At 38.7% G+C, this 23,127-nt stretch overlaps 1 protein-coding gene across 4 annotated transcripts in view; it reads left to right on the top strand.

Moving 5' to 3' along the window:
• The window catches only part of fam13b (family with sequence similarity 13 member B), a 76,881-nt gene that overhangs the window by 22,097 nt on the left and 31,657 nt on the right, over window positions 1-23,127 (top strand). For all 4 annotated transcript variants that reach the window (XM_053323517.1, XM_053323518.1, XM_053323515.1 and 1 more), the window contains exons 3-7: window positions 1,288-1,494; window positions 5,829-6,041; window positions 7,489-7,666; window positions 8,305-8,449; window positions 19,089-19,216. In XM_053323517.1, coding sequence (XP_053179492.1) covers window positions 1,329-1,494; window positions 5,829-6,041; window positions 7,489-7,666; window positions 8,305-8,449; window positions 19,089-19,216 — 830 coding nt within the window. In that variant the 5' untranslated portion in view covers window positions 1,288-1,328. The remainder of the gene's footprint in view (window positions 1-1,287; window positions 1,495-5,828; window positions 6,042-7,488; window positions 7,667-8,304; window positions 8,450-19,088; window positions 19,217-23,127) is intronic.

The raw sequence follows: 23,127 nt of genomic DNA, 5'->3' as shown, positions 1-23,127 counted from the left end.
GTGCTAATTTAGCCTCTCTTTAATTTAGCTTAGACAAGACACCTGCTCCATAATCCCTGTCTGACACCAACACCGACAACGTAAACCTTTAGACTGTCTCCCTCTCTTCCTGCTGAGACTCCCTTCCTAAATGCAGGGGTTTATTTCTTAAAACATGGATCCTATATTTTCACCTACTGGTTATTTGAATATCAACATGTAATCAGGGCTCTTTTTAAAAACCTGACCCACTTTTAGTCCACATTCACAGTTTTAGAAACCATGGCTGGTCATAAATTCTTGCAATGGTCATAGGCAGTGGTTTTTCTCCTCCTCCTCCACCTGTTCTTCCTGCTCTTTAAAGTCCATGTAAAGTAAGAATAAATATGTGTTCTGAGTTTGAAAAGTGTGTTGTTAACCACCCTGCCAAATTTGAATGATTAAAAAAATCACTAAATATATGAAATTAGGCTTCAAAGTAAAAATCAGTCTCTTTCTCTGCTCCCAAACGCTGTGGGAGTGCCCGCCGAGTTCGCTGAAACCCCGCCCCCTACCAAGTGTCACCTGTCAATCAAAGTCACCACCTCTACCAGAATCATGGACGCTATGTTTTAGAGCTTTCTGCTGCTAACTCAGCGGCTAACTGGCTAACTGTAGACTGTAGTAGTAGTGTGCGCTGAATGTATTTATACCTCTACAGCAGCAGGGGCAGGTTTATGCCAATCACCCGATTGCCTATGCCTGGTGGATTTTCAGACCAGCCCACTAAATCCTGAACATAGAAATCTTGAAACACAGTTTATGAAACCTAGCTCCACAATTCAAATCTAAATGGTTGAAATGCTTTTTACACCTTTTTTAGAAATACATGTATGACCTATTTAATGTGTTAAGAAGAAAATGTCAGAATTAAAAAACACTTTACACGGTCTTTAAATGATCAGGTGTAAATGCCTTTGCAGTCCAGTAGCCAATTGCCGCTGTCCATTGTTCCCTTTCTCCTCCCTCCAGGTGAGATAACAGGAGGGGAGGTTCAGTGGCCCATGAGGAGGTTGTGCTCATTTTATTTGTTTTTGTAGAGCAGATGAGGACAGATTGGGAGTGAGAGTCCCTCTGTCACTCTATGTTTATCTCCTTGGATCTTTATATCACTCTCAACCTTTATGATTATGATTTCGTCACTCTTTGACCGCCAGCGTGAGTACGACTAGCAGCCGCTTATGTCGCATTCCGATGCGCTTTTATTCCTAAAATCCTCCCATCTTACTTTTTGTCCACTCTCCCTCCTTCTGCTTTTTCCTTCTGAAGACGTGAGGTCTTGGCGGGGTTGTGGTGAGGAGGAGGAGGCCATGAGGAAGAGCGTGTCTCCGTTGCCAGGCAACGAGGGCGGGGGCTCAGCCAGCACCACGCGGGTTTTTGGCGTTCCTTTGGAGGAGGTGACACGCACACACACGATCAGTGGCCACGAGGTTCCCGCACTGGTGAAAGACATCGTCGACTACATTGAGGAGCATGGTGAGTGACTAACACACACACACACACACAAAATATACCAACATTAAACCTATACATCAAATTCCAGCTGCAGATTGTTTAACATTTGTGCTAAAGATCTTTCACGCTATCATCCACATGAGTCATACATACACCCACATGTTCACTGTGATTCATGATCAGTTGTTTAAGCGTTACAATCCTTCTTCTGTTACTTTTTTAAGATAACTGAAGAATCAACAGTAATGAATTGTCACGATTTAAAGGAAAATGGCAACCAAAGTTTTACTGCAGAATAAAGGGACTAATTATAGCATACAATACTGTCATAACGTATTCTACAAAAATGAATAGTAATTCACCAAATGCTGAATCGAACACTGATTTAATTTCACACATTTGTTCACATTCAGTTTTCTTGTACTGAATATTGTCTTACTTGATCAAAGCAGCTAAAATAAGCCTTACTTTTAGCATGCAAAATGCAAAGACAGTTAATTCTTTTATGTGTATCAGTAAAGCTTGTTAAGCGTTAAAACTCCATCAGGAGCTTTGACTCAAACATAACTTGTCAATGTAGAAACGGCACATTCTCTCAACCAAAGTGACTTCTCATAGGACTTTAGATTGAAATGGGAAAACAGAAATAGAATACCACTGATACCGGCTTAAATCCACGGGCATGCACTGCACCTCTGTGTATTTATTTATATTTTGAAATCTATTTGGGTCCCACTTTTCACTTCTAAGTGCATATTTCTGAGCTCTCAGTCATATCTGATATCTGATTTTGTAGAGTTTCACTCCTCCCAAATCACTCTGCTGCTGTTGCCCTGCCGTGTCTGCTCTCGCAGCACGATAAAGCAAAAATATGTCGTTAGTGGAGATCCAGTTTATGTGATAAGATGAACTCTGAACGCACTGGCAGATGATTCCACGGTCTGCTTCCTTCATCATTACATAACAGTTCTGTCAACTGCAGCTCCACTTGTGAAAACAGAAGAGCTTAACTGAAGAGAGGAACCTGCTAATGTCCTGGCTCTGGGCCTTTCCCATATCCCCACTGGAAAATTTCTCTTCAAGCCTCGCAGAGCAGGAACTTCAGTCTTATGTCATTTCCTTTATAAGAGCAGGTTGGCAGTTCAGACTTTGCAAACAGGTCTTTGCTTAGAAGGGGAAGAATAAAAGATGGTGACAGCAGAGTCTCTTTGGCGGTTTAAACAGTCAAATTTGAGGCTTTCAAAGAAACCGTCCTTATGCAGAATTTATGTGTAATTTTTTTCCATTCCATTAAGCTGCATGAATAACATTTATCCCACAAACAATACAACCATGTTATCTGTGGACAGACATCCATACAGATTTTTCTTGTTTCCCTAAACCTCATTATCTCTGCTGTGTGCAAAGTCAGGTTTAATATCAGATAAAAAAATGGATAGTATGTAAATATCTATTTGTAAAATCGATTTAGTTTGTGTCTCACAGCTGAAGCAATTAGATTGGTCTAAATATCCCACCAATAAAATAAAGGAAATGAAGGGAATTCCATCCTGAAGATCAATACAGAATGAATAAACAGATTTAGCGAGGAGTTTATTTTTTTCTTCTTTTTTTTTTGCATGCGTTTGTGAGGGTTTTTTTATTTTTGGAATCTGAAGATTATTAAGCAGGTCATAAGGACACCAGACCTCCTGGACACAGGGCTCATTAAAACTAATCCGTATATCCAGTACTGCAAGTCATGCACGTCTCAGATAAAACAGAGAGTAGAAAAAGATTCCTTTTCTGACTTCCTTACTGAGTTGTCTATTGTGCAGTCACAAAAGACATTTTCTTGTAAAACCTGTCAAGTCAGTAGAGATTTTTTTTAGCTGTTCAGCTTGAGGGCCCTCAAGTGACCAGTGAAGCAGGTTGGCCATTTGTTTGACCTGAGGGTCGCTCGACCATATGAGGTTATGTAATAAGTCTTTAATCCTCCTGGGCCTCTGCTGGTGCATTAATCAGAATGGTGCTGCCAGTCCACAAGTTATTCAGCCGGGGGAAAAGGCCTCAGTCTCTCATTTAACTTATAAGTGATGCCTTATGTTTTAGCAGGAGCAGGGTATTGAAGTGATGAGGTAAAAGTGTAATTTTATGTAAGACAAAGATTGAAAAGGGGAAGCACTTGAAGGTTTGTTGGATGGAAGCTGTGGTATCTGTAAAACTGCTCATACAGTTTTTAACTTAACTTAGTAGATATTTTGGTGAATTAAGGCACCTTAAGGAGTCCTGTGGAAGAGGTGGACTTCAATATTATGCTCTCTGGTTTATTAATGGATGAGAAATCAGGAGTCAAAAGAAATTTGCCAGGCAGTCATTTCATCATCCACATTCCACAAGCCACAACATTTCCATTTCAACATCTTGAAGCATTACCTGTTCAGTTTGGGAAAGAATTTTGGGAGGTTAAACAAATCAGTTGTTTTTGAGACAAATGATTACTGGGAATGTGACTGGATTAGCAACAAGTGACAGCACGGGGGGGAATGGAGAAAAAAATCAACAACATTATGTGCAGGGAGCTTGTCAGATTGTTGAAAAACAATTTGCTGACAATTTATTATAACTTTCCAAATCCCTCAAACATGCCACCTTAGCGGTTGGCGAGGCCAGGACACAACTACTACTGGTACTTCTCATGTAATGAAAGAGGTCCTTTTAAATAGAGGCTGTTATGCAGATTTGTACAGTTTATAACATCCTGTCCCTCTCTATGGTGGCAGGCACCTCGCCTATGGTGGTTGTTGCTCCAGTAAAAATATTTGGCCTACATCTTTAAACAATTGCTGTACAACAGATACATGTGACCACATAACACATGACACAAACATAACATTGTACAAGATGAACAGATCACACATTATGTAAAGGAGGGAAAACACAAAAATGTACAAAATGTTATAAAACTGGCCCTGACGGCAAGGATCTGATGCTACCAGTTTGTTTTTTCTATCACAATCACCCAGTGATGTTGTCGCACTACAGAGCAGTCAACGTAGTCATGCCTCCATTTTCTCATACTGATAAGATAAGAAAGGAGTTCACATACACAAACATATCTGATTACACACATGGACACACTCCTTTAACATCTATTCTTATGTTGATATTACATAAGCTATGTGCCCAATTCAGGAACTGGATCCTACAAAGTCTCCATTTCCCAGATTAGGAAATATAATGAATTTACTATGTGTTTACATTCAGGTGATTGTTGGTTATTATATCACATTTAGAGCAGTGAAGAAAACATTGCAAGGTGTGAATGCATTGAATAATCAGAAAAAATCTAAATTTGTAGTGAAATATTAATCATTAACCCTGTGCATTGTTTTCCATCATGTCTTGAAATTAAATGTCAGGGATCAAGCGGTAAACTGAGGTATCACAATTTAGCAAAGTTTACCAGTGGTGCAAACACTTTGGTGACTAAATGAGACTGTGTCATTTAGAAAGAAGGTGCAGGTTCAGTCAGGTCAGCAGTTTCTCTGAGGAACATTCATCAGTTTATCTGCCTCCTACGTTTGAACACAGCTGTTCACCACATTTACATATGCACACAAATACATACAGGACAAGCACACAAAAATGTTGCGGAGACTATAACCTATCATTTTACTGAAGCCATTTCCTTTTCTTAGCTGCAAAGGAGTTCTTAAAGCAAAAAAAGACTGATTATATGCTTACTAAAGTGGCAGAACAAGTTGACATAAATTCCCGGTATGTTACTTTTACAAGATAACTGAATTTTGTATGCCTTTGGCCAATATTAATACCAAGCCTCAACTACAACCCATACCACTGTTTCCCCTATAATTGTACAGGCCACCAGGCCAATGAGAACCCTCAGCAGGAAAAAAAAAAACATTTTAATGCCAAAAATAATGCCAAATACCTATTTATTTGTAAATCAGTAGCGTTTGGGGGCCTCTCTGTGCAGCGCTGTTCTGAAACATGAATCAGCCAGGGCAGTGCGTAATATGCACACACGCGAATAAGTGGTGGACTGAGAGAGTGAGCAGCAGCGAAGTGACAAGTGAAAGTGCAAAGAAAGAAAGAAGTGCAAATTAAATAAATAAAACAAATGCAAATTGGTTAAACAAAGCTAATTTCTGTTGGGTTTTTAAGGATAAATGCTTCTGTGGTTTTCCAAACTGCTGGTAGGTGAATGAAATTAGCCCTGAAGTTAACGACAGCGGGTTAGCCTAAACAGACGACGTTAAACACAGAGCAGAGATATGTGTGGCAGCTGAGTCTCTTCCGAGTTTTGCCCAGTGCACTCGTTTAGTTTTACAATATGTGTCTTTTGTTCTTAGGTCATCTGGATTTGGAGGGGCTCTTCCTGGTTAATGGCAACGCAGAGCGCGTGGATTGGCTGCGCCAGCGCTATGACAGCGGTGAAGAGGTGGAGCTAGACAAAGAGGCAGACCTGGCGTCAGCGGTCAGTTTGCTCCGACTGTTCTTGCAGGAGCTCCCTGAACCCGTTATCCCAACGGAGATACAGGGACACATACTGCAGCTACACCAAGGTGTGTGACAGGAACTGCTCTTCTTCTTCTAATACCATTCTGTATTTTTTCTCCTCTCACTTACGTCACCCTTGTTCACTGGAACCATTAACTATGTTTTCCCCCACTCAGTTTCAAGGTTAGCTCATGCAGTTATTTTTACTTGTTGATGAAAATGGAGCCTTTTCTGTTCTGCTACCCTTTTGTACTTCCTCCTGAAACCCAGTGCAGGCTTGATGGTCTTAGTGCTGCTAAATATAAACTTACAAAAAGAGAGATGACCAAATGCATGAAAAACATACAAAAACATCTACTATTTTTGGATTTTCATCCAAGTTGTCAAGGTGTTAAAATATGAACATGTAGTACAGCGGTCAGACCAGCAACTTAAATTGTAACTGGCAAAGTCTTGAGGCTTTTTAACACTGGCCTTGTGTGTTTCTACTACACAGAGGTTCAGTCATCATCTGTTCTTTATGCTTTCTGTTTATCTCGTCATCTTCTGCATTATTCCACTCATTTAATGCCAAACCCTAAAGGGAACTTAATATTGTCTCCATGTGATTCCTTCTTATGCTTATTTAATCCCTTACTTTAAGGCGCTTCCACCAAATTTGGAAAAACAAAGAAAAAATATAGTCATGTGAATTGCTGGAAGTTATGTGGAATGTAAAAAAAAAAAACAAACAAAAAAAACCTACTGTTCAAATGTGATACACACATTTAATTTGTTGTCTGTGTGGCCTAATTAAAAGCCAGGCTCATTATTGGAATTCATTATTCATTGAATTTATAAACCCAGTCAACAAATTTAAGATGGATTAATATTTGTTTTAATAGGCAACATCCAAATCATGTCCACAAATCTCCCACTTTCCCTCTCACTCCATTTCTACTTGTCCTCTTCACCCTCTCCTCTTTTGCTTCCATTATTGCCACAGATAATCAATTCTAATCCCTGTGTCATGATTGTGGTTGGTACTGTTGCTGTCGTCCAGATTACAGCAGTGTGGCAGTTTGCAGGCACTCTCCATGTCATGAATTAATTTCTCACTCTATTTTATAATGGCACTACAAGGATTACCTTTCTTGGGCATTTTAGTCCTGAATGCAGTGTGCTGTTTCACCTCATTTCATCTCTCCCAGAGGATTTAATGTAATCTTATCTGAGTGTGCATATTTTCTCTAGATAAGAATATGTTAGGACAACTATGAGGGAACATTAACGACTTTATAACCCATAAAAAATTCATTCCACAGTAACTCCAGATACACTGATGAAAAGTGTTAAGCATGTTTAAAGTATAATGGTGATTGTGATTATTATAAATCAAAACTCTTCTTCTTGAAATATATGTTCTTACAATAAGTATGACATGCTATATCAAGACTACTTGTGAAGATGATGAAAGTTAATAATGGTTGTATATGATCATAACCTGTGTGTTCTTCTCTTAAACATCCCCAGAATACAGCAACGAGGAGGAACTGTGCAGAAACTTGAAATACCTGCTGCAGCAGCTTCCCCAGCTGAACTATGGCCTGCTGCGTTTCCTGTGCCGCTTCCTGGCCAGTGTGGCATCATTTCAGCAAGAGAGCTGGAACATTGGGGCGCTGGCCGCCGTCTTCGGACCAGACATCTTCCAGTAAGAAATAATTGTTATAATCGATGTTCCTTTGCAAAATAATTCGAGGGCCCAGATATTGTTAACGAAGGGCAGCCAAATTTACAAGCATTTCCATACAACTTCTTTCTTCTTCTTTTTATTGTGTGTCCTTACTTTTGCACAAATTATGATGATGATGAATTAGGATTTTTATTCAATTTCAATGGTCAGAACTGTAGTTTTATGCTTACTGTAATGTGCTGCTATTTAATTGTATTGTATTATACTGAGAGGTGTTTATAATGTTGTTTTTCCATCCTGTTTTATATGAATGAGGCTAAAAAAACTATTACAAGCTCCTCTCAGTATAATGCAATAATATTCAACAGGGCCACAAACTTCATCCTCCAAAATAACCGTAAAATTAAATGAGCATTTCTCTCAAATGTTATAAAAGAACCTAAAACTTATGACCTACAGTAAACTTGATTTATAGCAGAGTTGATGTGGTCGACTGCATTAGTTTTAGCAAAGTGTGCCTTATAGCAACTGAGTATACATACACACAAATCTACACACAGATGTGAGTTTATTCAACCACTGTAATTATTTAATATCCCATGGGTAGCATTGCACAGCTAACATAACACACTCTTCTGTTGCCTTTCCATCTGCAGTCTGTCAACAGAAGGAGAGGACCTTCGGGACCAGGAGTCTGTCAGCAGAGTCTTGGCTGAGCTGCTGGACAACCAGGAGGGTCTGTTTGACTCAGAGGACGATGATGTTTCAACCACCAACGACTACAGCTCTATCAATGAACAGGTACTGGTCATCCCCTTTGTTCCTCTCTTTGATCATCTCTCTATCTCGCTCTTTTATACTGACTCTATGTCCTTTGTTTGGTAATATACACATAGTAAACATAGCACACGCTTTCACACTTTACACACACACAGTTTTGAAAAGGCTTTTGAATTATTTGTGGCATCTCCAAATCAGACAGCATGTGAAAAGTGATGATGGTGTAAATGATGTTGAAACTATGGAGAAGTTGTGCTCCGTTGAGCTAATTTTAGTGTTCGGTCTCCAGCCTACACATCTCCTCCCTCCTGCTGTTGTTTCCCCTTTGGGATAAATAAAGTGCATTTTATCTATTTTTGCTCACCACTCTATCCACCAAAAGGTTTTCCCTCTTCGAAATCACAGTCTATAAATCTACTGTATGCATGCTAAATACCTCGGTGCCGGTTACATATTAGGGGATATAAAAACACAGAATAAAAACAATATTAGTAAAGAGAATCCACTAGAGAGGAAAACACAATCTACACATTGTTCAAAAGCTGTCTGTGTAGCCTTCAGTCATGAATTCACTGTCAACATTCCTGACATGATAGCTAAGAAGTCCAATTACAAAAAACATCAAAATCTTCTTTGTCTTTCCCCTTTTCAGTTCTTTTTCCCCCTCCTTTTTTTAACAGCCAGAACTTTTTCTTCCTCTTTATTGGAGCTCAGACAGCAGAATGTGGCATTGAACTCTGCCAGGGTTCGGGATGAAATTCCTCCCGAGTTGACACACTAAAAAAAAAAAGAGCAGTGAAATCCTTTCATGAAAAGTGAAAGATTAAAATTTCTGTACACCATTCAAGTGTAAGCAATAGTCAGCAAAGTGGGATGCTTTGAGGAAAAAGACACAGCCTTCATTTCAGATTTACCAGTGATAGATCACCTATAAAGCTGAGTAATATATGACATATGACTTGACCTGTGAGCTTGTTGAAGTTCACCATTTTCCAGCCTCTTCCTATGCTCAAAATAATCTTGCACTGAAGTTTATAAGCCATTCATTGTTATTGTTGGCATCGGCAGTAATAGGTTTAATAAACATTCTCAACTATTAAAGATATTACCACACTGTTTTTCTTCTATGAATGGCTTCATGGACTTCAGTAATACTTGTTAAACTTGTAAAACGTACACGACCAGGCTATATTAAGGCACACATTGACAGGAAATGACTAGACTATAATTCTAATGAGGCTGCGAGTTATTGATTAGCTGCAGCAGGTTACTGTATGTGAGGTAAAAATATATAACAACTGATATTCAACTGTACTCTCTGTTACTATAGTTATTGTTATGCATATTGTTACAGAACAGAAAGTTCTTCTGTCAACTAAATGAAGAGTCTAGAAGAACCACACCCATACGCACACGCACGCACGCAGCAGTGAATAAACTCTGTGTGTTCTCTATTGTTCAGTTTCTAGAAAATCTGAATCTGACAACAGCTATAATTACAAAGCCAGTTTAATGAGCTCATGTCAGACATTATTTTTCTCAGCAGTTTGTCTCTTTGAATGTGTCCTGCTATACATTCCTGTCGTTCTCTTACACCTACACTGAACACACAGAACGCAGAACGTGACTGGCAGACTAAACAAACTGTAAGGCATTTTCCCTGTTGCCCAGCAACACAACCTCACCCATCGGGGCCAACAATACAAATAATGGCGTAGTTAACATTTAACTTAGCGGCGGTCTGATTACATTGTATTATTATAGGGTAACGTTTACACAGACACAGTAATTGCCCGACAAAAGTGTTCGGTATCTCACGTCGCCTTTTTACTGTATTTCCTGTCATGTTCAAGAGCACCTTCACCACAGCACACACACTGTAAAGATAATGCCACAAAGTCAAAGTGAAAGGCTGAAAACAGTCATTGTGAAAGTCTGAGGATAAACTACCGTGTCTAAATAGGTCACCTGTTCAATACCTCTCAAACTAGCTGCTTTTTTTCTTTTGTTTCCTTCCTTTTCTCTTCTTTCACTGATTTCCTCCTATTATAGCTTCTTTTTTAGTGTGGTCTTTGAATTCTGAGTGCTTGGAGTGATTATCTGTTATATCCATTTACTCAAGAAACAATTTAAACCCTTATAAAAGTTTTATCTTGTGGAAGAATGGTAATAAATCTGAAACTGAGATCAGCACAACAAAATACTTAACTACTTCATGCAATTCCTTGAAATAAGTCTTTATTTTCAAAATTTGGTTTGTGTATCTACGTTGCTTTCTCCGAATGTCCTCAAATTTTTTTATTTTATTTTTTGTGTGTGGCTGGTGAGTCAGATTAAATGAGAATATAACACTACCAGGAAAAAAGCGAGCGAGCGAGAGAAAGAGAGCAGACAGAGTCAGTAGGAAAAAATCTGCAGAGACAAATATCTGTGCACCGATCCATGTGTCTTATGTAAGAAAAAGGGCACCAAAAAAAAAAAAAGTGTGCGGGGGTATAGAGGTAGAGGGAGAGAAACTCAGCCAGGAAGAAGGGGGAGAGATGGTGAGTGTGCAAAAAGAGAAGAGGACGAAAGACATGAAGGGAGGGAGGGGAGGGATAAGAAAAGAAGTTGGCGATGATGTAACCATGGTACTGACACCTCCAGCCCCTACACCACACTGGGGACAGCAAACAAACCCTCATAATGCCAAGTAACAGCCTGGTGGGTAAGTTATACATGCCCCTGAGATGTTAACCAGAGCCATTCAAATAAACTACAATAATTAGACACTAGGTATATTTCAAGAAAGGTTGAGCCTGAGTGAAAAAATGGAAAGGTGCATTAACAGAGAAGCATGTGAAAGATGGAGGGAGACAGTAGATCAGTTGTTTGGTGGCATGTTCAGACATAGCTTTGCCTAATTTTAGTTGAGAATTGAAGCCAAAACAGATGGGCGTGGATGAACCAAAGAGAGGTGCTGAGCTGGATTTTGGTATTTGTATGGAAGAAAATAGATTTGAGGTTATGCTGAGGCTTGTTGCTGCCATGACAATACCAAAGGGTGTTTGTTTTTCATCTCTTATTTGTCAAAGCTTTTGTATTGCAGAGGTGTCTGTACAGGAAAATAACTAAAAGCAGAAATAGTAATTGTACTGTTTGCAAAAGCGCCGAGCTTGATGATGAATAGTCAGTTTATTACAATTTACAATACATCTTGCAGTATTAGAAAAGCAACACGTTCTGACTCACATGTACTAGAAATTAGTGTTGTAACATAAAAGGCATGCACTGTTTCATCTTCATCTTGACCTGATTTTAGAGACAGCTGAACTTTAAGGCCTGATTTGATTTGACCAAAGCTCCTTTTCAGACATACTTGTTACATAAATAGGATGTAAATGCGATTTTATGTACTTTGTATGTCTAAATAAACCCTTACAGTCACTTTTCTGTCACAGTTAATGGTACATTTCCCATGAAACTTCCATAACGCTAAAGACCATGGCAGCATGAAGTAATAAATGCACATAATCAACAAAAAAAACCAAACTCATACAACAATAATATTCAGAGCAATCAAAGCAGCACTCTCTCCCTATTTATTTTCAATTCCCTTTTACACCATCTGCAGGAACGAACTCTGAATATCCAGCAGAGTGTTTTACATAAGGCATGAGCAGTTATGAATTAAAGTCCTCGTCATGTGCTTGTGCACTGATGGACGTTTGGAAACAGGAAACAGAATCCTCTCATTATCTCAATAAATGATGAGAAAATCTGTTACAGGATTTACTGTGACAAGGTACTGAGTGTCCCTCTCACTCATGGTAGATATTCATTAAGGCTCCAACGACAACAGAAGCTTTAAAATCTTATTAGTGATTTGCGCCTGTGAGAAAACTGATATTAATCTTCTTCATTTCTATCATCAAAATATTAATTTCAGCATTTTTTTTTCCCACCATGTGCAAAATATCACATAACAACATGCCCTATTCTTAAAAAAAGCCATACAGGATATTTGACTAATGAGCACTATGTCTGAATGACAAAATATTTTTTTAGTTATTTTGAACCTGTAAATCATGCAAAAAACAAACAAACAAAGTGAAGCCCCAGAAAACAAATACATACCTGGAAACAAATAAAGACTACGGTCTAGAACTGTTCTACGTGAAAAATGCCTTGACATAACTTTTGTTGTGATTTGGCGTAATATAAATAAAAATTAATTAATTTAATTGAAATGTGTTTGACTAGACATTGACACAGTGTTGGACAAAGCCTTATTTTTCCAGGTCAGGTAGTTTAACCTTAGCAGATAAATGAGTAAAAATGTGTCCTGTTACTCGGCCTGTGCCAGCTGCCACTGGAGCTAAGCCATGTTAGCAATGCTATAGTGAATGTGGATGTTAATTACAACGGGTCGAACGGAGTAATGTTACAGATACCAGAGGATGTCGCAGCATTCAGTGGCCTATATAGGTTGGAACGTATACACTTATATGATCTTGTGACACAGTGATAAGCTGTTGAGCAATAACCTACTTCAGCTGGAACATGAAGTTATTCAAGAGGAGGTGATGGCCTAGTTGGATGGCAGGGGAGATGTATAAGATATCTATATGAGGACATATAGTACCAACACCAGTACACACACGTTTCTTTCATAAACCTTTCTCTGTTCCCTCTTTTTTTTTTTTTTTTTTTGACTTGTGTTGAAGTATTTATTTTGACTGCATATGATGAGTGGTCAGTGAGAATATGGATCTGTAAATCAATTGTGAGCTAAGGATGAGTGTTAGATCACACAGCCCACTCACTGCTGGAACGTTAGGCCAGAGGGCGTATCTCCGGCGGTACTGCTGAAAGTAAACAGTACAGTAACACACACACACACTGACTGAAAAGAGGAGATATCAAACAGTTTGGTCCTTTATACTAAGAGACTTTTTTCACTTCTAAAATTCAACCACTTTAATGCTAAAATGTTTATTTTGAAGAGGAAAGCCTTGCCTTTTGTCTCTTTTGGGACCTGTGTGTTCTCCAAGTTTCCTCTAGTTCAATAGATAAACTCCTATCGAGCTTAAATGTGAGACACAAGGAAACATGAACATATAATTGTCTAACACGGATCAGCCTTACTCTCTATTTATTGTCTATGCTTATTTAACTAATCAGTTGTTCTCACCATAATGACATTCCTACAAGAACCAGACACAACTTGTTTAAAGGTGCAGCAGGGCAGGTAGCAGCTAAGTAACTAACACTTTAATAATAAGATGATTGTTTTTATGTGTGGAAGGACCGGCTGGATGACTAAATGAACTGCCAACCAAATGTTGTTACATAATGAAAAATAGATTAAGTGCAGTGTTTACAGTAGGTTTGTGCATACAAAAACTACAGGTCAGCTTTTTGAAAATGAAAAATATTGATCAGTGATCAAACCCTAACACCAGAACTGTCAGCATTGCTTCCTGTGTGTTTGTTGTCTTCTTTTTTTTTTGATAACTACAGAATTGGACAGTGTAGTCCAGACTTTGTGTTTCTGATATAAAAGGCACAAAAGCTAGATATATATATATATTTATATTTCTGAGCTTAAATTCACATGATTTATGAATCAGTAGTGACACACTTCATCGTGACCTCTGCAGTCATGCATGAAAGCATTTCAACAGATATTAGTGAGGTTTACCTTTTTGTTGCAGCTTAGAAAGAAAGACTAACCTAACCAATTAGAGCAGAGTGGGTTCATGATGAAAGGGGCTCAAAGAGACAGCAATTTAAAATGGCCTGCTTCAGAAAGAAGCTGAACTAATGGGCTGCATATAGGACAAGTAGAGGATAAATATATCCTGCAAAGATATTCCAGTGAATCCTCGGAATATAAATATATTTCTGAAAATGTGCATGATATGTTCACAAATATCAGTAGCCTGCACATTTCTGTCCTGGCAGGATCCAATTCAAAATGTTACTAATAACTTTCAAATCCAGCAATAGTAATATCATAAAGAAGGGGCCACACAAAACAGCCTCGAGAAACAAGAGTTCAGGTCGTAGTTTGAGACTTGTACAGTGAGTCCTGAACACTCGTCATTGTTCAGTGTTCTTGGCTCACAAAAACTGCTCAACTGTCGAACCAGTGATGTCAGTCGGGCTCCTTGTTTTCTCCTGTTTTCTGTCCCCAAACTCTGGACCGGACCTCTAAACCAGGGCCAAGTTCAAGACCTTTTGTTCCAGAGCGTTCTTTGGCTCGTGTCTTCACCCACTCGGGCACACACACAAACACAAATGCAGACACACACATGTACACACAGTATAGGGACACTGACTCTTTTGGTATGTTGATACCCACACAGCCTGCGTAATACACTCAAAACACAGAGGAACTTCATTTTTTAAACTCATGATTTGTGAGTTAATGTGATTAAAATTTTCCGTCGACTTAAATAAGGGGATAATAGTTTCACCCCCCCAACGCTTTCTCACTCTATGAATGAGCATGCCGGGTCATCCTGACAGGGGATTTAACAACTCTTATCCTCTAATATCGTTATATCATCTCAACAGTCTTATGATAACTTACTCTGCACAGCTTTGATCATATTTATAACTCTTTGCACACTGTTTATACCAACATTTGTAGTCCATGGACAGTTATAAAAGCTTATTAATATAGTTTTACAGACTTATTTAAGCATCTTTTTTATGTTTAAGGTGATATCCAAGCTTGTTTTTCCATATCACTGATAAATGGCCTCGATAGAATCTACTCTTGGAAAATGGTGCATAATTCAAGGTTATATTCACAGTATAGTTCACTCATATCACAGCTGAAAAGCTTTGAATTAATTTACATGATAATGAAAGTTTACTAGATCAGAGTTTCAGTGAAGATCCTGAGTTCTCAGTTTTACCCAGAGAACACAGATCCAGATGGAGATGATAGTGGGAAGCTGTTTGATTATGCAATGGGGAGGTGTTTCCTCTCAGTCCCATCTTGATTATTGTTGTTCAGTTTCAGTTAGGAGCATTTGAATACATGCAAAATGCTGATTCAACTTTCTTCCTGTTAGTTATTTCCTTCTTTCTTTCTTCCTTTCTTTCTTTCTTTCTCTTTCTTTCCTTCTTTCCTTCTTTCTTTCTTTCTGTCTTTCTCTATTTCCTGTCAGTGTCTCTCTGTCTTTCAATATGTCTGTCTCTTTCCTTTTGTCTTTCTTTCTTTCCTTTTGTCATTCGTTTTTCCGCATTGCTTTCATTGTATTTCTTTCTTTCTGCTTTTAGTGGCAGTCTTTCTTTCCTTTCTTTAACCCTTAACCCAGTTTTGTATTACTTTTAAAGGGTTTCATACCTATGAAGTCCACAACACTTGAGTAAGTAAAGTTATTTGTATAGAACCATTCACAGATACAAAATTACAAAATGCTATTAGAGGCAATATCAGCAATAAGAAATGACAACAAACGGCGGAGGTGACAAATTAAAATCAGCACTTAAATTAATGACATTTGCTGACGTATTCTGACTGAATGGATGATGGATAAAGTACAGGGAGTTGCCCAGAGATAAGGTTACCTTATTTAAATACAGTCGCAGAAACAACCACATAAAACTAGGCTGTGTATAATGGGCAGCATTGGAGCGTTGAAAGACTTTAGTGATTAATCATTATTTGGCTGCGTATTTTATCGTTTAGTCATTTAGTTAATATTTTACAGACACCTACATGTAAATATCACAGTTAAGCTCTATTTTAGTGCACAAGAGTTTAACTTTGAGAAGCTATTTGACGCAGTGATCATAATAAATAAAGTATAATACATATAAAATTAAACTAGAGCAGTGTTAACATGAAGATTTCTTTCACCTTATCTCACAGACACACACACACAACACACACACACACACACACACACTGAGACGTCTTGTGAGTCATCCTCCTCGATCTGCACATAGTGAAGATGCAAGAATTCCCCGATAGCCAATGAGAGCTCTTGGAGCGGAGATGTTTCCATAGCAACGACACAGTGACAGCAGCAGATGGGGAGAAGAGTGAAGAAGAGAGGCGAAGCAAGAATAGAGAGAATAGAGGGGAGGACAAACAGAATAACATAGTCAAAGAAGATAAACAGGATGTCTTTGTGACTGGAAAGGTTGCTTTTAACCCGCGTCTCTCTCTGGGTTTTTCCCCAGTTTTGACTGACAGAATGTGGAAAAGCTTTATGACTTGACTATAGCTTGAATAATCTTTTATAACAGTTGGTAAACAAGCATAGCAAAGATATATCTTTTTTAAAAAGCACCAGTCTTGTTCACATTCTGTCCAAATTTTCTATTATGATGAGCTTTTCCTGTCTACGTGTTTACCCCCCTCCCTTCCTTTCTTCAGCATCTACCTCCTCTCTCCCTCCCTCCCTCCCTCCCTCCCTCCCTCCCTCATTTGCTCAGAGGAAAGATTCATCACTCCTTCTTCCCTCCAGCTATATCTGCTTTTCTTCTGTCTTCTCTATTCCCTCTATCCATGCCATGACCACTCCCTTTAAACGAGGGCGTTGCTGCACTGGGAAAAAGAAAATGCAGCATTGATCTTTTACATTATGTATTGTGATATTATAAAGAAAGTTACATAATTACTGAATTTTGCTAGATGTACTGTATGCTGATTTAAACTTGATAAGAAAGAGAAACTGTTTCTGTTCCTCATATTTTTTCAAAAGAACAAAACGTGAGCTCCTTGGAAGCTGAGTGGTTAAGGCGTCTGCCATGTAACGGTAACGTCCTTGGTTCGATTCCGGCAAGGGTTTGGGGTTGCAGGTCATCCCCCTCTCTCTCACCCTGTTTCCTGTCAGCCTCTCTGCCACCTACTAAGATCTCTGCACTGGAGAAGCTAGAACCAAAGAAAGGGATTTGGATTTTTTTCCTTAAAGTTTATATATGTAAGAATTGTGAAGCAATTTATATGTATCAATGAACGAGTTGTAATATAACAAATGTAAAAAATACTTGCCTGACTTTCACAGTCGTCTGTAACAGCCTGTGGACTGATTTCTTCTGAGTGCCATAACTCTCTCCAGCTAACGCCAACCAACAACACAACAAAAACTGCGCGAGTAGAAACACAGATATTAACTCTACGGCTAATGAGACAGCTAGCAACGCGCCTGCAATGACAAGTCGCCCACTCCAGAGCGAGGAGGGGGGGGGGGGGGGGGGGTACTTTGCTGAAACCTGTTGCCACACACAATGTTACAGATGGTTTATGTTGTTGTGAGAAGGAAGAAGACACCTTTTAATAGTCTTGCATCGCTGATCGAGCTTGTGCGCCAAGCAACAAGACGTTGACTGCAGCTCATTTGAAGGCCACCGGTGTCACTAAAGAGAAGGGATATTCAGTCTCAAAAATAAAACATTTAAAAGTGAATTAAACAATTTGTCATTTTATCAAGGATAATGGCTGATTCATGTTCTGTCAATCGACTTATTGCTGCGGAATTCCTTTCCTTCATCTGTTCTCACACTACAGTTACTGTGTATGTGTTAACTAGTTTTACAGTGCGTCAGTGGGTCTAGTTTGCTGTATTATTTTTGGCCTATTGGACATTTGTAATGTGACTATCACACATGGGTACATTGCTGCATCGTCTGAAGTGATATATCACTCAGCTTGACTTCAAACTCTCCATCCCCTCTACTCCTTTTCCTCTCTTGTCCTATTTTGCCCTACGCTCAGCTCTTCTTACTTCTCTGCCTTGCCTACTCTCCCTTCTCACCTCGTTCATTTGTCCTTCCAAGAAGATATTAGTGTTACTGCGTCACTCATTAGATTGATCTATATTTAGATGTCTTATGAAACAAACTATGTGCAAGATAGCAACAAAATGTTACAGATCATCAACACCTTTCTTTAAATTTCTCTTTCCAGACATGTTATCTCCTCTGCTCTTTTCTTTACTGGGCAATTCATCCCAAGGCACTAAAAGTGTCAACTAAAATGAGTAAAAATAATGAGGCAAAGGGTGCATGGGAATTATTCAGAAGAAGCCCCTAGTTACATAATCCCTGCAAATTCACAAGGTCAGAATCAGCCAACATTTTTTTTTTGTCCTCAAAGGAACGCTTTTGGCAACTTTTGTACCAAATTATTAAAGTAAATCTTTAGATTAATTGTGACCTTTCTGAAATGTGCACAACATGTTCATTTATGGAACTGAAAACCTGGAGCTGAGACAATTTATCCGCTCCACTGTCATCCCTCGTGAGGCTGTTTAAATGTCAGTGTGAAAAAGGAGGCACATCAGTTTCTAAAATTTGCCTTTAATCCACATCAAATGTCTGCTTTACCTGAGGCATTCTAACCTATGTCGAGTATTTTTAGTCACCATTCAAGAAAATACAGAGGATATAGCATACGTATTTAAAATCTGAATCCCATGTAAAATCAAATAAAGAGAACTGAAGACATTTCACAGTATTTATGTACATTTTATTAGCAACATTTTAGCACCAGTCCCCAAAAATAACAATCCCAGATGAGGTGATCCTGAGAGAAGTCCCTGTGCAGTAACCGATCATACCTTTGGCCCTGTAATTAACAATATGCTTTTTCATTTCAGTGACTGTGCGTATTTTTAGTGGCGACCTTTAATGTCCTTTGTGTTTCCGTCCTCAGATCACAGAGCTGTTGGATGATGAAAAGTGCGAGGCCGAATGTGAAGAGCTGCCTCAGGACGGGGAGGAGGGTCCCGCCTCCTCCGACTCACCACAACACACACACACTGATGACGGCCCCGCAGCCAGGTGAGACATACTGTTTCTTGACGGCTGCTTTGCATTACACAAAACCTATCACTGTCTTGCGGCATGTCCATCAGTTTACTAGCAAATGTTCCTGATTATTACTTGACCGAGTTCTTTACATTTAGCTCAGCTTTGCATATTGTTTCTTATTAAGGCGACCAAAGGGAAAACAACTAGATGATAGGTCCTTTTGGATATTCAAAGAGTGTATCTGCTTATGGTAGATTGTTGAGCCAGGCGTCGGTGTTTCCTGGCACAGGCGAGGTCAGGGAAGCAGTTAAGGTTACTTCTCAGCACTGCTTATGTCACAGGGCGCAGCTGAAACTTTTCAGCTCCACAGAAGAGTCATGTTCTTTTGAATAGGTTCACCACCTGATAAAATAATTGGCTTCTATTTTTATGTGTGTGTACTTTAAATTTGCATCGGTTGGGTAAGTGTCAACAGCACACAAACATCCTGAATACATACCAACACCATGTAGAAGTTAATTAACTGGAGACTGTTATAAGATGCTACTTGTTAAAAGATTTCAATGTAATGTAAATGTAATAATTAAATATTCAGACACTCATGATTATATTCAAATATTTCTGTATTCTAGAATCCAATCACCACAGGACACCAGTTGTTCCTTACATTCATTTGATCTCCACACCTAAATTGAGTCAGCTGCTCAGTCTTTAACGTTACAGTTATGCAACGATAATACAATCCTCCGACATGATGGCAAATTGGTTTTCACAGTTACTACAGTTGCCAGCGGCTCACACCAGAGTCTGTTGATCATCTGTAACTGGTAACAAAGATCTGACTCACATATGCAGAGTCTCACGTACACAGGATAACGAGTCTCCACTGAGTGACCAGAGTTCAATCCTCCTTTAGGAACATCTTCTCAGGTTCTTCTGATCTGCTGATCTCCTTTTAAGTTGATTACTAAACACTAATTGCTGTGAACAGAAGCGTGCACATGGAGTCTTGGTCTCTGACATACATTTTAAACACTGAAATTAACAGATAATGTAAATTTGAAAAGTGCTCTACATAGATGATGATGCTGTAAAAGGCTCTCTCTGGAGTCAGTGTTTGTTTTGTCGGTTCTGGGCTACACACTATTACACACTAATTTAAACATACTTATGAATATTATTTTTCATTTCTGCCAAGTCTGTTCCACTGATTGCCACTAAATTATACGAACTGCACCTTTAATTTAGCACCATTAGTCTAGGTTCCACTGTGATTCATGCTCGTTGTGACACTACTGCACTTTTTATAGCCACATTAGTACCTCTTTTACCATTATAGCAGTTTTATGAATACAGTACGTGTCAAAACTGCTGTTTGTTTCTCATCTCATCTGCTGACACGTGGTTTTTAAAGCAGAACTTTGTGTTGCCCCAATTGATCAGTAGCGTGCTACCTGAGATAAATACTTAAGTTGTAAGGAACTGTGGGACGATAAATCAGTCCGCTGTCATTCTTTATAACACTGACCGTGCTATGCCTGTGTGTGCGTGTGTGTGTGAGAGAGTGTGTGTGTGTGTATATCAGGTCATGCTGCCAGTCCTACTGGCCTTTAAGATGATTACAGACAGTAATCCATAATCCACAGACACACCCACAGTTTCTTACACTACACACACACACACACACACTCAGTTTATTGACCTTAATATCACAATACAGTTTTAAAAATGATAGAAAATTATATAATTTTACATGATCAAATTTATATAATTGCTTTAAACAATATTATGAACAATTAACGTGTCATTTTTTAAGGAAATTATGCAACGAAGACTCTCTTGTCTGTATAATAAACAGTTAACTAAATACGTTTAAGTTATCCAATGAGGGCAAAACATGTCATTTTTAAGAGGAACAAATGTCAAGTCAAGGACCTCCAAAATAGATGCACAAATACACCACTGACTAATGTTTGAGAGGATTTTGTCCAAAAGAATCCCCTCTAAGAAGATAAATTCCCTGGAAGTTTACGTAATAAAAGTGAAATCAATCTATTTGTCCTTTTGCTGGGAACACCCTGCAGCCCTCTCAAAGGCCCCTGCTGGTCCACTGATCCCAGTTTGGGAACTGTTCTTCTAAACAAGTCGATAACCACACTACAAAGTGGATAAATTGAGTTCTGTCACAATAATCAATACACAGATACCCAATACCAGTGTTTTTATTCATCAGTAGTATCAACAGGTCACTCCATAGTTTTATATAGCCAGAGTCAGTTTGTTTAAATGCTGAAACACATTTCAGTCATACTTAAAATATTGCAAACCACAATGAAAACACATAGTCACACAGTTGTATTTGTTATAACAGGTTGACATTTCATACATTTTATCTTAAAATGAAACTTGAAATGACTGTGCTTAAATCATTTCCCGGAGTTTAGTCTCTTGTGCTTGTGTACTTTTTGCTGTGGTCATAGATAACAGTAAAGTTTAGGCTGTTGTTTGGTGTGTGATCTGTGCATCATAGTCCACATCTTTGGTACCTTGGTTGTTTAGAAGTTAATGCCTTGTTTCTGGGGCAACACAAAAGGATTTATGTGAGGGGAGGGGGGCACTGGAGTACGGCTTTATGGCAGCTGTAGGAGGAGGTGCTGTAGGAGGAGGTGCTGTAGGAAGAGGTGCTGTAGGAGGGCTCCATGCAGCAAATTAAAACGATGCTGTCCAGACAGTTTTGATCTTTAAGTCTCATGTGATTGTTTTAGTTGGTATTAACGCTCCGTTAGCTGTGACTAGCCTGCGGCCATCATTCATGTGACCTTGTCCAAGCTCAGTGTCTGGTCTGGGGGATTACTGCTGTATTTGTAGACCCTGGAGTCTAGAGCCTGCATTATGAAACCATTTAATTAATGTTTGTAACCCAGACTTTTAGAAAATACTTCTGTTTAAACTCCTTTTTGAACAGTATGAACCCGTTAGTCTCATTGTCCCATTCAAGTTTTTAATACTCTCTTAAGTTTTGGGACTGAAACTGATATTAGGGAGTTAAAAGAAATCTTATATAATAAACTTTATTGTCCAAAATGACATCAGTGCACCACTGGGAGTTTCATAATTTATAAATAACTATACATAAAAAATACACATAGAGCAATATACGTATTAAAGTAGGAACAAAGTATCATATATACATACAGTCCTGCCGATATAACTTTAAAAAAAAAAATGACACATCGAGCAACATATACGCCGATATTCAGGTCCTAAAGAAACAAAATTTAACAGAAAGGGGCAAATCTGTAATTCCGGGACAAGCTACATACTGTAGATGATCAGTTAATGTAGGATTGTGAAGCAATTTCTTTATTAGTAGTTGTTTTTATTACCAATGAGTGACCAGGTAACTTAAAAAATGAGATCCTCTCAGATTTTCCACAAAAAAGCCACAGGAAATTAGGTTTTTGCACACTCCTTAGTGCCATCAACAGCCAACAACACAACAAACAAAAAAACCGACTGAGTAGAAACATCCTGCAGATATTAGCTCTCCCACTAAGGAAAACCGTGAGCTACCACCATCGACCACTACACATTTCACAACAAAACACCGCCACAATGACAAGCGTGACCACAGCTCACTTAACGGCCACCGGTGTCATTAATGAGAGGGAATTTCTGATTCTTATGAATTGAACCTTTAATGATACTTCATGGAGATTTTGATCACTAATAGTACTGTGGAGCAGTGCCTTTAAGAGTGCGTTCTTGTTTTGTTCGCATGTGCATGAAGTTGACGCGATTTAAATTTGGCAGCCAGTGGTAGTAAGTGTTCTAAGAAATAAAGCAGTGCAACAGCAAAATTCCCCATTGTCAGAAATTAAGTACTGCCTCAATGATTCAGTGCACTTTTATATATATCTTTTTCTTTATTTTGGGGATTT

The sequence above is a fragment of the Scomber japonicus genome, chromosome 8, assembly GCF_027409825.1.
Source record: "Scomber japonicus isolate fScoJap1 chromosome 8, fScoJap1.pri, whole genome shotgun sequence".
In the NCBI taxonomy this organism is placed as follows: Eukaryota; Metazoa; Chordata; class Actinopteri; order Scombriformes; family Scombridae; genus Scomber; species Scomber japonicus.
Note: the sequence above shows the minus strand (reverse complement) of the source record. Positions and strands in the feature narration are given on the sequence as shown.